The sequence below is a fragment of the Gossypium arboreum genome, chromosome 8, assembly GCF_025698485.1.
Source record: "Gossypium arboreum isolate Shixiya-1 chromosome 8, ASM2569848v2, whole genome shotgun sequence".
Lineage (NCBI taxonomy): Eukaryota > Viridiplantae > Streptophyta > Magnoliopsida > Malvales > Malvaceae > Gossypium > Gossypium arboreum.
In genome coordinates, this window is record NC_069077.1 from 1,999,201 (window position 1) to 2,014,363 (window position 15,163).

A 15,163-nucleotide genomic window follows, 5' to 3' on the forward strand; every position below is an offset into this window, starting at 1 on the left:
GGCCATAGAGAGAAAAAACAAATATTTAAAAAATAAAAATGAGGTAAACCTGTCTTCCATACATATAGTTTAGCTTTACAAGATTCTCATCTAAACGTATATTCTTTTTTTTCTTTCTTGATTCAAACTCAACTTGAAGAAAAAGAAAAGATGATCAGATGGGTAATTTTATTTGTATCCAGAAACTGAAAAATCAGCAGCAGCAGCAGCAGCAGGCAAGTGCGAATAGATCAATAGATAAAGCATCAAAAGGAACAAATTCAAGCAATCACTCAACAACCATGTCGATTGGGAATTCAAGCAACAGTGTTTCAAAGCTATCTGCGAAGGCTAAATATGGGTTTATTGATGATAATTTCTCAACCCTTCACCAGGTTCTTTCGTCTTCTTTTTTCTGGGTTTTTTTCTTAATAAAATATATATATATTTTTTTTTGCTGCAAAAAAGAAAAAAAAAAGAGTTTAAGATTAGGGCAAGTCGTCTGTTTTTTTGTTGCCATTGTTATAGTCAACTATATCTTTATTTTTAGGGTAAATTAAGAAGGGTAAATTAAAAAGATTACATTTTAGTCATGAAATATCTCCCTCCTTTTTATAACATTCCTTTCCACTGAAATTTGAAGTTGAATAGAATTAGATTTTTAAATAAGCGTTGAGGGAAAATTAAATCTAATTTAGTGCCTCATCCATAGGTGTTAATAGGTTTAATATTGAATAATTGTATTGGATTTTATCGGGGTTCGTAGCATAGAAACATCTTTCACCCATTAAGAAAATTTGAACATTTACTTTTGATGAATTTAATTTCATGGGTAAAGAGTGAACTTTTTATGGTTGTAAATGAAAGGCGAGTGATAAAATTTAAGAATTAAACCAACCACAAATATCCCAATCACTTGTTGAAAAGAGAAGATTTGTGCTAATGAAAACCTCAACAAATTCGGTATTGGACTTGGAATGCTTGTATTTAATTTTATTTTTAAGGCTTGTCTCCCGCATTCACCAAAAGTCATAAAAGCTTCACAAAATGATAGTGTTTTTCGCCTACTAACAAAATCTCAACATCAACTTTTCATAAGATTTCTTTGATATTTTTCCCAGACGATGAAAGACTTAAAGGATAAATTTGGTCACTAATTTTTATATATTTTATCAAAATAGCTCTAATTATAATTTTTAATTTTTATACGTTTATTTAAAATTAATTTTTTTAGATAATCTACTTTTTCATATTTGTTAATGGGTATTTTAATTAAATTTGTTAGAAAAAATACAAAGATTGATAGTTAAAAAGACTTAAAAATACAATTAAAATTATTTTAATAAAATATGTAAATGTTAGTGACTAAATTTATCATTAAACTAAAAATAAAACCATTTTAAATATCCTAATCTTAATACCAAATGTGTTGAAAATATCTGTCAATTTTCTGACACTTTTTTTTAATCAAAAGATAAGAAAAAAAATTGTCCAAATCTGATGTGAATAAAAAAAAAAAACAATGCTAAAGTGACTGGCATCAACATTTTTTTCTTTTTGAAAGTTATTAATGAATGTTTGCCCCATTTAAAAGTTTGGTACCCACCATCACATAAAAAGCTAAAACTTTCTAATTACGAAAAATTAAAATAATAATGAAATATAAAATAAAAGTTAGATTAAATAGAGATAAACTATTTTTAGGGTTAATATATCTTCATTCTTCAATGGTCTAACACCACAAAAAAAAATCTTAAAAATCAAAATAAAAAATTACAAAATCTTAAATTTAATATATATTTACTTGAAAAAGTACCCAAGTAAGAGATCACCAAATTACAGTTAAAAATGCCCAATTTTATTATTAATATATTCTAAATTTAACATTTACATTATAATTTGATTATTTTAGTTTTATACTTTTTAAAATTTTAAAATTTCAATTGTTACTCACAAAAAATTATTTTATTTTAATTAATAAATTTAATAACCATCATTTAAATTAAAATTTAAAATTTATAAAATATAAAAACTAAAAATAATAAAATAAATCTTTCATAAAGAGAATATTTAGTATACAATTTTTAAGACTTGTTTGTGGAAAAAATATATTGGGCATACCAAATACTAACCTTTATGTATATATATATATATATATATATTTATTTATATAGAGAGAGATTTACTTACATATGTGTTAATTTAACCATTAAATTTTTTTTACATAAAACAAATAATTAAAAATTTAAATTTACGCTTATAAAATTTTTAAAATATATATATAAAATCATTTAATTGCTATCACTCCTACCCACATATATTCATTATGTTATTCACATGGATCTGTTAGTGGATTAAAACGCGTTTTCTCGCCCACTGAAACACGTTTTCTTTTTATGGCTTTTAAGAAAGTTAGATACTCATATATTATTTTCTGTATGAATAGGTTAGACAGTACCTTTTTAATGTTAATATATTTTTAAAATATTAATTTATATCTAATTTTATATATTTGTAGAATTAAATTTAAATAAAAGATTTCATATTTAATTTGAATTTAAATCAAACTGAATCAAATTGAAAATTAAAGGTCCTTATACTTTTTAAAATTGTAGATTTAGTTTTTGTACTTTAATTTGATCGATTTTAGTTTTGTATTTTTGAATTGATCAATTTTCTTTATTTTTTTAAATTTTAAAATTTTAGTTCGACTCAAATAGTAGTAGTTAAATTTGTTTGGTTGAATTCAATTACTAGTATTATACTGTGATACAGTTGTAGATTTAGTATATATTCGACAATTGGATTCTAAGTTCTTTTTTTTTTTTTGAATTTTAAATTTTTAAGATTGGCACGAATAACAAGCTAACACGACATTAGGCGTTTGATAGTAGAATTTAACTTAATAAATTTAACTGTTATTGTTTGGTGAGGGCTGAAATTTTAAATTTTAAAAAATATAAAGACTAAAAATGATCAAATTAAAATATAGAAATTAAATTCACAATATTTATAAATATTGAAACTAATAATAAAATTTAATTAAAATTAAAATATTCTATGTAATACATGATCCGTACCATCTAGGGCATAGTTGACAGGAGCAGATAAGGGCTTTGACCCCCATTGGTTAAACAAAAAAATTTCCCTTTAGCCCCTCTTAAATATTAAATTATTCTATTTAAACCCTTTAATTCTTACTTGAATAAGAATTTTTTATTCCTCTAAAAATTAATAATTTAATTTAATCCTTTCTAAATTTAACCCTTCAAAAGTTATTTTTTATCTCCATCTTCTAAATAAAATTTCTTTTTATCTCCATCTTCTAAATAAAATTTCTTACTCCACTCTTATAAGCCACGAGGTTCATTGACTAAGAACTGTTGGTCTTTAATTTCTTCATCATGGCATCTCTTAAGTGGTCCCAGTTGTTTTTCAAATATTGAATTATGTAAATCGTTGCACATTTCTACATAAATCACAACTTTTTTTCCAATTAATACATTTTAAAATTTATTTTAAAATTAATACTTTTTAATTTATTTTTAAATTGGGGCTGGGATGAGATAAAAATTTGGAGATGGCAAAGCTAAAAATACTTAAATTAAATTATTAATTATTTAAAAGCTAAAATTAAAATAAATCCATTTAATCAAATGTTAAAAGCTCTAAATTGAATTTTTTAATTTTAGGAGAGGTTAAAATCAATTATTTTAAAAAATAAAAAATGAAATAAATTTTCGAAAATCAAATTATATCTTCTTGTTGAATCAATCAAACCAATCAGATGTTTTAACCCAACTCAAATCTTCGTAATAATATATCTTAAACGGTAGCTTCAACAAAGATGAGATTTGGTGAAAGTGTTGCCAGCTTGAGAAGATCATTTTGATCACAACAATATCACATTAAGGGTGGGTTTAGATGGATGATGCGTTTATCTGTGTTTAGTGTAAAAATAATGGTGACAGTGAAATTAAATATTATAATAATACTGTAACGTGAGACAAAAGATAAGCTAAACACACCACGCTCCACCACCTATTTAAACCCACCCTAATACACATATGATAAATACTTACTACACCACACAGGTGCACTACACCCAAAAAAAAAAAAATACTACCCATATAAAAATCTACCACTTACTCTCAAACACTCCAACATGAAGAAGATAAATACTTGTTTTTTTCAGGTTACAGCAGCATTAAGAAGTTCTGGTCTTGAATCATCTAATCTCTTAATCGGCATCGATTTCACCAAAAGCAATGAATGGACAGGTACATATATATATATCTACATCACCTAACCAACCAACATAAAGAGGAATTTTGGTCCCTTTATAAAATTCAAATTTAACATCCAGTTCCATGTGCTTTAATTTGTAATAGTTTAGTTCTTCTATTTTTTTTATGATGTCACTAACTAGTTCAAATCGTTATCTGTTTTAGCTGAAATGCTAAAGTTGGGTAGTTTCGGTCCTTGTTTGTCCTGCTTTGGCTAAATGGAAGATTTGCTATTTAGGACATACAAGAAATTAAAACATTTAATTTAAACCTTTGTAGCCTTTTGTTAAAAGGAAAATTTGAATTTTTGGCCCTTATGAAAATTAATAATTTCAGCAATATAAAAGTAAAGGCCATACAATATAAAAGTAAAGTGGTCTCAAATTTCAACATAGTAAAAGGACCAAAACCAGAATTTGACTGATGAATTTTCCACCAATTCAATTAACAACCCCAGTGAATTTGAAGATAGATATTTACTAGCAAAGGGTTCTTATTTGTGTACTTTTTTTCAAATAGGTCCCTCTCTTGTTAGATTCATTTATTTATTTATTTTATTGAAGGCCAAGTATCATTCAATAACCGGAGCTTACATGCAATTGGTGCTGCACCAAATCCATATGAGAAAGCCATCTCCATAATCGGGAAAACTCTAGCTCCATTCGACGACGACAATTTGATACCTTGCTTAGGTTTTGGTGATGGTAATGTCATGTATACTTGTGCCCACGACACAGAAGTTTATTAATTTTTTAATGGTTAATATAATTTTTGGCCCTTAAACTTGGTAATTGAGTTCATTTTGATATATAAATTTGGACTTGAATTTTGTAAAAGAATTGATGATGCAGCAGTTTGAGATCATGCAACATCATCCAACTTTCCAAGTTTAGGATCAAAATAGATCTAATAGTTAAGTTCAGGTACCAAAATAAACCAAAAAATGTATAGGTATCAAAGTGGACCTAGCTGCTAAATTCAAGGACCAAAAATTACGTTAACCCTTTTCTTAATTTCAACCTGTGCCTTTTTATTTCTTAATTTGATTTATCAACTTTTTCTTTTTGTTGCAATCATTGTCACAGCAACTACTCATGATGATGAAGTGTTTAGCTTTCACAGTGATCACTCATCTTGCCATGGTTTTGAAGAAGTTTTGGACTGTTACAAGAAGATAGTCCCAAACTTGAGATTATCTGGTAGGCATCTCTACAAGTTGGTCATAACTAATATAACACCTGGTTAAATTTTAGTTTTGATGTTTCTATTATATTCAAATTCGGATTTAGTGCCTAATTTACGCTCCTAATTCTTAAAGTGGAGAATATTATAGATTTAAATGTGTTTAAACTCAAGTCTTTTAAGTTCTCGCAACAACAATGATGCCAACTGAATTAAGACCCAATTAGCATCCTTGTACTTTAAGTTGACATAATTTAATTCTCTAATTTTATAATCTCATTAGTTAATCCAAACATTAACTATTCTAATTAAAATGCCGACGTAAATCCGATGTATAGTAAAGAGATTAAAATCATAATTTGACCTATAATATTGTTTTTATGGGTCTACTTGTGAATTCCATCCTTGTACAAAAACTGAGATGTTAGTCTCTCAACTTTAGTTCATTAGAATTTGATCCTTGTACTTTGAAAGACTAAAATGTTAGTCCATTTGTAAGTAAAACACATAAACTGCTAATGTTTGCTAATATGCTCCATGTAAATTGTTTAACTTTTTATTTTTGTTGATTTCTTGCATATAAACTGTCAAACTGGAGATTTCCAAATCAGTAATTTAACAATAGGACTTAACAGTATTATCCAATTGAACTAACATCTTAGTAAATTATGACAAATTAAAGTAACTAACTTCTTAATTGGATGATTAGACTTGTTTTTTCATTATACCATGAATGGTTAATATTTGTGTGAAAGCTAAAGCCTTTGAGCATTTTATGTTATGTTTGTCCCATGCTCGTAGGGCCAACATCATATGCACCTGTAATTGATGCTGCCATTGACATAGTGGAAAGCAGTGGTGGCCAATTCCATGTGCTGGTTATCATTGCAGATGGCCAGGTCCTATATCCCAATACCTGCCATTTTTTTTTCTCCTTTGTGGTAACAATTTTTGCTTTCAATTGACGTCTCTTAGAATTTGTTTTTCTTTTTGGTGTTTGATTATGAAGGTCACACGAAGTGTTAATACAAGTGACAATGAATTGAGTCCACAAGAAGAGAAGACAATCAATTCCATTGTTAATGCAAGGTATACGACTTATTCGATTTATTGGTATTTCGAGTTTCTCTATTATATCCACCGTGTGCAATTATATGTGTACATCCTTGAGCCCCATCATGTGTTGCTGTTATGTATAAATTTCATTTCAGTTTATCAATTCTAGTTTGAATTGTTTTATTTCTTAATCTGATTGTGCTGGAATTGTTTGATTCTAAATTATCTCAGTTCTTAATCGTTTATAATGTAATAATTTGATATTACACTTTGTAGTTGCTCCCACATGTATTTGTGTTTTTATTTTTGATTGCTTTCAAACCAAATTATCATATACTGAGCTGACTTTAGAACATGTTTTATTCAGCTCACACCCACTGTCGATTGTACTGGTTGGGGTTGGCGATGGACCATGGGAAGATATGAAGAAATTTGATGATAAGATCCCTGCACGTGACTTCGACAATTTTCAGGTATTTGTGGTGTATTAGTAGCGGAAACTTGAGGACATGCATGAAATAATGGAAATCTAAACTAGTTGGTTTGTGTCTTGTACATATACATATACATATACAGTTCGTTAACTTCACAGAGATAATGTCGAAAAACACAAGTCCAGATGAAAAAGAAGCTGCTTTTGCACTTGCTGCTCTCATGGAGATCCCTTTCCAATACAAGGCAGTGATGGAACTTGGTATTCTCGGGTGAGTTATATATATATATGCTAAGCTCTTTTCCTTTTTGTATGATTTGTAATACAAATAAGTGATGCATGCGGTGATTAAACACTTAATACTTTTTAAAGAAAATTCAGGTTTGAACCCTGAAGATTACATTATTACAAGAGTTAATTATAAACTTTGAAAACTTTTATGAATCGTAAAAGACACATAACACACGTGAATGATGCCTTCCTAATACTAAAAAATAAACCATGGGTAATTTTCACATTGTGGGCAGGGCATAGGCAGAGGTGGTAGATAGTGGTCTTGACCCCAATAGCTAAGTGGTATAATATTAACTTTAATTCCTTTTAGTTACAAAGTATTCAATTTAAACCCCTTTTAAACAATTTGTTTATTTTTTATCCTAAACTTTTAAATTTTTATTTGGCCCCTCAATACCAAAATCCTAACTTCGTCCCTGATTGTGAAATTTTAGAACCGGGAAGCTCAAGGTTCTAGGGTCTCATCATTTACAAACAACACCAAAGCCTTATTGGCTAATCCCCTACTTTAATTTGGCAATATTTGATTCTCTCAATAGTAAAAGATCCAATTTAATAACACTATTAACTACTTTCGTTCAAATGTTCATTTATTATTGATTGAGAATGATTATTTGGATTTTCATGCGATTTTATCATCGATAAATTCTTTAACTTATGATTACTTATTATTTAATTGCATTTAAATAAATGAGACACCGAACTGGGAAAGCAAAGAAAGTGGTTCCACGTCCTCCACCAGCTCCGTACCATGCTGCTGCTCGGTCGGAGCCTGTACCGACCACCGTCTCATCATCACCGGCATTAGATGATCGAACCCAGGTATGTTCCAAATGTTGCTCATTAAAAGATTACTGATTTGATATTTGTGTGGTGTAAAATATTGTTCTTCATTGTCGGTAAACACAAATGTAGGCATGCCCAATTTGCCTTACGAGTGCTAAGGACTTGGCCTTTGGTTGTGGACATATGGTGAGTTACATTTTTATTTTTGTTCCCATTATTTCCTTTAACATATGTTTTGCATGGTTTAATTATTATCATAAGTGGATTGATTTGTCAATTAAATCACTTATGTAATCAATCCAAATATATGTGAGTATTAAGTTGATTGGAGCCTGGCAAGGGCCAGGGGAGGTGGCAGGTCCCTCCTAAAATGAAAAAATTATTTTATTGGTCCTTTATATTTTATAAAATTATAAGTAAGTAAATGATTAAATTGTATTTTGACCTCAAAAATGATAAACAATAATAATATTGTTGTTGTTGTTGTAGACTTGTAGAGAATGTGGGTCAAGGGTGTCAAACTGTCCGATATGCCGCCAAAGGATTACCAATCGTCTGAGGTTGTTTGCTTGATTTCCTTATTTACGACTTTTTGTACATATTGTGTGAAGGGAAATTCTTTTATGTGTTTAACATAACTCTCATATCATGATTCTGATTCGAATCTCACTAACAATCTTAGTAAGTGCTCTGTAAGAAACATTTTCATGTGTTCCCTCGTTTTATGTACCAAAAATAACTTAGTGCTAAGGTAATTTAAACCTATTAAATTGTACAAATTAAAATGTGAAGAAAAAGTCTAGGTTTGAATAATCCCTTACTCCCTTTTGCTTTTCTTATTTGCCTATTACTATTTCCATGTGCTTTGAATCTAGGGATAAATTTCAAAATTATATATGAATTTTGGTTTCGTATGTAATTTTACATATGAATTTTGATTGTAAGTAATTTTATACATGAAATTTTGATTTGATTCAATTTTCGCAAATTATTAACACAATGATTGGCATAACATCATTATATTTATTGTATATGTAAATAATTCATTTGTATAATTGCACTAAATCAAAATTTATATATTAAATTACATATTAAATTAAAATTCATGTACAATTTTAAAATTTTTCAAAAATATATCGTCATAATCTTTCTAATTAGGAATAGCAATAGTCAAAATTAAACCTTTTTCTGTTTTATTGCATTCATTTTCTTTGAATTCTATTTAAATATTGCTAGTATATAAAATAGAAATTGTTCATTCGATATGTTTCAAATAAATTTTTTATTCTTTTTTTTTTGTTATATTCTAGTCATTCAAATCTGCTGAATAATTGTTCATATTGATAATGAATCGAAATTGATAAGAAGTTGGTCAATAATGCTCGAACATATACTTGTTTTGAGTGCCTATTTATTTTCTATTGGTATTTTCTATCAAACCAAACAAACTCAAAAATCTAAAAAAGGCCTAGGCTTCGTCTAACCCAAGGTCATTGTTGGGTTAACACATGTAATTATCCAATAACGAAATAGCATATAAAATTTTTCAACAAAACATGTGTTCATGGATCGAGCTAAATCTAGGTTCGACTCTAAAAATAATTTTAGGTTTATGTTTAAGTTTGATTTTGAGTTTATTTCGACCCGATCCAGTTCATTCAAATGGGTTTTACTATTTAATTTTTTATTTAAATTTAATTATAATATTGTTGTACTTCACATTACAGACCTCATAACATATCCAGCATATGTCTGCCAATGGAGCTAAACATTCCAATGAACTACACATATTTAGCATGTCGACTGGAGAACCTTGAATTAACTTGCAAACCTCAAATACCATACATATTTGCTAAGTCTATGTCTATGTGAGATCCACGTGGGAGCTCAGTCTGTTCAGAGTCATTGATTACCAGTCGTCCTAAGACATGTCATCCTAAGACGTAACATCACTGTCATTGCTAGAAGGATCAAATCAGACTTTTTTATTAATAACTTCAAGGCACGTAGCTAAGCCTATCACCTACTATAAGACGATCCATACAAACAACTCACACTCTCTTGCGTACATTTTTACTTTTTTAACCTCTTAACTCTTTCACCAGAAAACTCTTCCATCTTTAACTCTTATTCATTTTTTCTACATATTAATCCAACGGTCAACAAATATACATATAATTTTTTTAAACAATAAAACGAACTAAACACCTCCAACTCGACTCAAATCGAATTAAAACCCCACCATACAATAAACACCTCTAGACATCACCATAGAAAAAACATTTTTTAGCTGTCATAATTGGACACAACTTAGATTTTAGAAAAGCTTGTGTTGGAGGGAACAAATGAATAGAAAAAAAAAATCCTATAAATATTAGATATAGATATGGGAATGAGAAAAATGGTATGGATCCTTCCATGCTTCTTGGGCTTGATGGAAAAAGCAGTTTTTTAGGATCTCCATCCATATTTTATTTTTTTAGGAGTTCACAAACATAATTATTTTGAAGAAAATTGTTCAACTTTTTGTCGAAAACAATGCAAATTATTTTATTGGCATTGACGACTAAATTGTAATTTAAAGAGATTGCACTTTCAATATTAATACTTTGGTTAACAAATAAATAAATCATTTAACAATATTTTAATTAACATTAAAAGTAAAACCAGCTATTTTATGAGGGTACAACAAAGGGCATTTACTAAGAAATTAAGAAAAAAATAAGCAATAAGGTTTATATGATTATTAACATAATATGAAAAATATTAAATTAAAATTTTTAGATTAATGGATGTCATATATAATTATATGTTATTAAAATCCATTCAAATAACAATATGTTATTAAAAGTGATTTAATAAGATGATATAATAAGGTTATTGTTAGATAGGTTGTAGTTATCTAATAAAGTAGGAACTTAGTAACTATAGATATTAAAAATTGTATCATGTCATCATACATTAATGGAATCCAAATTAAGGATCAAAATAAGAAAATCGTCAAGTTTCAGAATTAATGTTGACCAAGAAAAATTTAAAGATCAAATTGGAAAAAATTATCAAATTTTAGGGGTTATTTTTGATAATATGACATGACGAATATTGATAGATTAAGTTTTACATAAATTTTGGAGATAAAGAACCATTTAGTCCCTGAACTTGGTAGATTTTTCTACCTTGGTTCTTGAACTTTTTTGTATCCTCATTAATCTTGAAACTTGACAATTTTCTTTATTTGATCCCTAAATTTAGATTCCATTAAAGTGAGATGATGTGACACTTGATATAATGCTACATCATCACTTGAAAATTCTAAACAAATTTTAAAATTTCTTTATTTTTGCATTTTTAAATTTTATATAAAAAAATTTAAAATTTATGTGATGATAATTTCATCTTAATGATCAGGTTAACGCACCGAATTGTAGAAAGTTGTCAAACTCTAAGACTAATGCGGACTCCAAAAAAATTCAAGGATCAAATTGAAAAAAGTTATCAAGTAAGAGCACTAAATGTTACTTTATCCCTTAAATTTATTATGGTTTTAACAATTATTCTATATGACATTAACAATGGGATAAATCTTAAAACCATAAATAAACTTTGGTTCAATGTTTAATGTTATACAATAAAACTGATTTTGTGTAATTTTATATATGACATTTTTATTTGATTCAATTTTCAAAAACAACCAACATCATTATTGATATAATTATTCGTGTTTATATGTTACATGCACAAATAATTATACTTATATAATATAAAAACAAATTAATGTATTCATTTCTTTAAATATGTACAATTTAATTAAAATTAAAATTTTATGTATACATTTTAACCAAAATAAAAGTTTAATGCTTATAATTGCAAAAAATTAAAGTTCATGTATAGTTTTGATTTATCCTCATTAACAAATTACACAAATATTATATGAAGAAAGAAACATGTATAATACTTTAAACCTAATAGGTAAAATACCTCTTCAATCCCTCTAATTTTTAAATTGAGCAAATTGATCCCTCTAAAAAATGGAGTAGTTTAATCCCTATCAATTTTGAAAGTGAGCAACTAAAAACAACTAATCATAAAGTTAATGTCTTCCATTAGTTGTACATAATTTTAATTGGTATAATAACAAATTTAGCCTTCAATGTTTACATATTTTATCAATTTGTTCTTGATTTTAAAAAAAATTAATAAATTTAGCCTCATCATTTACAAATTTACTCAAATGTTGCAAGCAAAATTTTTTCAAGCATGGCCAATTTTACAAAATGTGTAAACGTTTAAGGCTAAATTTGTTACTGTATCAATTAAAATTATGTAGAATTGATAGAAAATATTGGCGCCGTAATTAATTGTCTATAGTTACTTTTGAAATTGAAAGAGACTAAATTATTTCGATTTTTTTTAGATAAAACAATTTGTTCAGTTTCGAAGTTGAGAGGAAATAAATAGCTTTTTTTTATTTTACCCATATAGATATATACACAAATTATGAATAATATAGGTGGGGTAAGCATAGGATTCTCTAGTGATTTACTAAGCCAAAACTAAAGCCAAAAAGGCATCTTCCATTTTGCTTACATTAATAAAGTGGCAGTGATGGTATGTCCGTGAAGGCAACGGAACGGAACGGAACGCAACATGCGGCCAATATGTTTTATATATAAGCAAACAAATAATGAGGCCCTGAAGAAGAGAAAAAGTGTGGTGTTTATAGGGAGATTAAAGGAGGATTTTCAGCCACCGTGTTTGACCATTCGCTCTTTAATCTCTCTGCTTTGCAAAGGTTGCGTGAGAATCCCTTTGTTTTGCTTTTTTCTTTTTTTCTTTTATTTTAATAGTCAACCCCATCGTCACACTCATATGGGATTGTGTGCTACATTTTTCACACTAATCTAATTTACCTTTAATCTAATATTAACCTAATCGGATCAAATCGGATTAAATTTATTTGTGGTTTGATTTTTTAATTCATTTCAAAAGTTTAATTTTATCAGTTCAATTTATGAAATTGAAAAAAAATAATGAAGCATTGTCGTCGTTGGTAAAGGTTGAGATTCTAAATTTTCAAGCATCGGGTTTCGAGTCTTGCCATGTACATTTGCAATGCTTAAGTATTTAGTCTTAATTTGTGTGTTTATCATGGATAATTTTTGTGTGATTCTATCTGATTCCTCGTCTGTTTTACTTTTATTGGTTGGATTTTTCTTTTTTGTTGCTCAATCTTGTATTTATAATTCTACTATAATTGTCTCGATATTTATTTTTTGTAATTTTATTTTATAGTCAATCCATTTCACGCTCACATTGTATTTTGTGCTTCATTTTTCACACTAATCTAATTTACTCTTAATCTAACACCAATCGAGTTAGGTCGGATTAGATCGGGTCGATTTGTACTTCAATTTTTTTGGTTTGGTCAAAAACTTTATGTTTATTATTCTTTCAATAGAAAAATTGAAAAGCTAACGAGGGTTTATTATTGTTTGTTAAATCTTCGGTCACCAAAATTCAAATCTCACAATACACATTTACAATGTGTGGTTTTCAATCACAATATTCGTGTTTTCTATGGAAGAATTTTGTCAAGCTCTGTTCGATTTTTTGTTCACTTTACTTAGTATCTACTTTGTAGTTGTTAGAACTTATGTTTGTATTATATTTCTAATAGTAACAAGCATAGTAATAAGCATTCAAAATTAATAAAATAGAAAAAAAATATTAATATTTTATAAATAAATTAATAAATAAGAAATAATTAAGATTTGATCCAACTCTCCTAAGATCAAAATTTTCCAAAATTAAGTCTTTATCCAAATGAAAAAAATATTATTTATCAATTTTGACAAATAATTTTTCTAAAAACATTTTCGTGAACTAGTAGTTGAATTAGTGGTCGATTTGACTAAATAAATCATTAAATATTAAAAATTTAATTCAACTAATTTGTATCGATTCTTAAATTAATCAATTCAAAATTACTTTCCGAATAGATACTCGAACCAATTCCCTATTCAAATCCAATTCAAACAATGCTATATTAAAATTAGATTCAACTCAAATTAGGGCATCTCATAACTAAAAATCAAGTTTTAATTCCGAAATTAAATTAAGTTGGATGTGATTATCGAACACCGGAATTTTTAATTAATAATAATGATGAGCGGTTAAAGTTAATCCCCAGTGATTCTTTGCAAGGTAATGAGCAATAACAACTGAGTATCCCAATAAAAATTATTTTTAATTAATTAATTTGATTTAATAACTCGAAAAAGGCTTATTCTACGCCAGGCACTGAATTCCATGCCATGCCATGTGATATACATATAATATATTAATATATATAAAAATATAAAATACAATCAAGGATTCTACGTACTATAATTATCTGTATATATTATATATACATAGTTATGAAAATTACACAAAATTTTATCTTAAATACATTTTATCTAAAATTAATATTTATATTAACAATCTTAAGCCAATCATTGCTATATAATGAATGGTTTTTAATTTTAATTTTGAAACTTTGTTGTCTAAAATCTATTTATTATAATACGATTAAGCTGTTTTAGTATTAATAATTTTGAATTATTTTTAATTAAGTATAAAATTAAGAATATTGTGTGCTTATATATAATTGGTGAAAGGGAATTTATTTTCATTCCTTTGTTGAAATTTTGCTCAGGTCAGGTATAGGTGAACTGTACGTGTTATGTGAAATAAATAAATAAATAAAATAATTAATATAATTTTATCAATAAAGAGAGAATTATTAATTAATTAATATAAGTTTAATAGTAATCAATTGACAGTTGTGCTGATTTTACTCATTTTTATGAGGCGATTTTGAGGAATAAGGTCCCCCGTTCAACGACATAGGCCCCAACCCTCTATTCCATACTTCATACTTGAATTAATATACATGATTTTGGTTTAATTTGGGTTTCAGTCCCTATATTTTTTAATATATATTTTAGACCTTTTATAGTGGAAGTCACTCTAAGGGCTTCAGTTAAATTGGATTATGTACAAAGGCTAAATAAGCAAAAAAGAATTGTTGAATATTTCTCATTTGGAGATTGAAATGATGGTGAAATTATGGTTAAAATCATTAAAAATGCTTATTCTAATAATA

The 15,163-nt window shown here is 27.4% G+C and overlaps 1 protein-coding gene across 1 annotated transcript; it reads left to right on the forward strand.

The window, feature by feature from the left end:
- Positions 1–22: 22 nt before the first annotated feature.
- Positions 23–8,829, forward strand: LOC108469864 (E3 ubiquitin-protein ligase RGLG4-like). The gene is made up of 11 exons (XM_017770939.2): positions 23–374; positions 4,175–4,259; positions 4,829–4,969; positions 5,351–5,464; positions 6,249–6,346; positions 6,457–6,536; positions 6,871–6,976; positions 7,080–7,207; positions 7,926–8,052; positions 8,146–8,202; positions 8,506–8,829. Exons 1-11 carry the CDS (start codon positions 159–161, stop codon positions 8,587–8,589), a joined length of 1,236 nt encoding a protein of 411 aa, XP_017626428.1. The 5' UTR covers positions 23–158; the 3' UTR covers positions 8,590–8,829.
- The last annotated feature ends 6,334 nt before the right edge of the window (positions 8,830–15,163 follow it).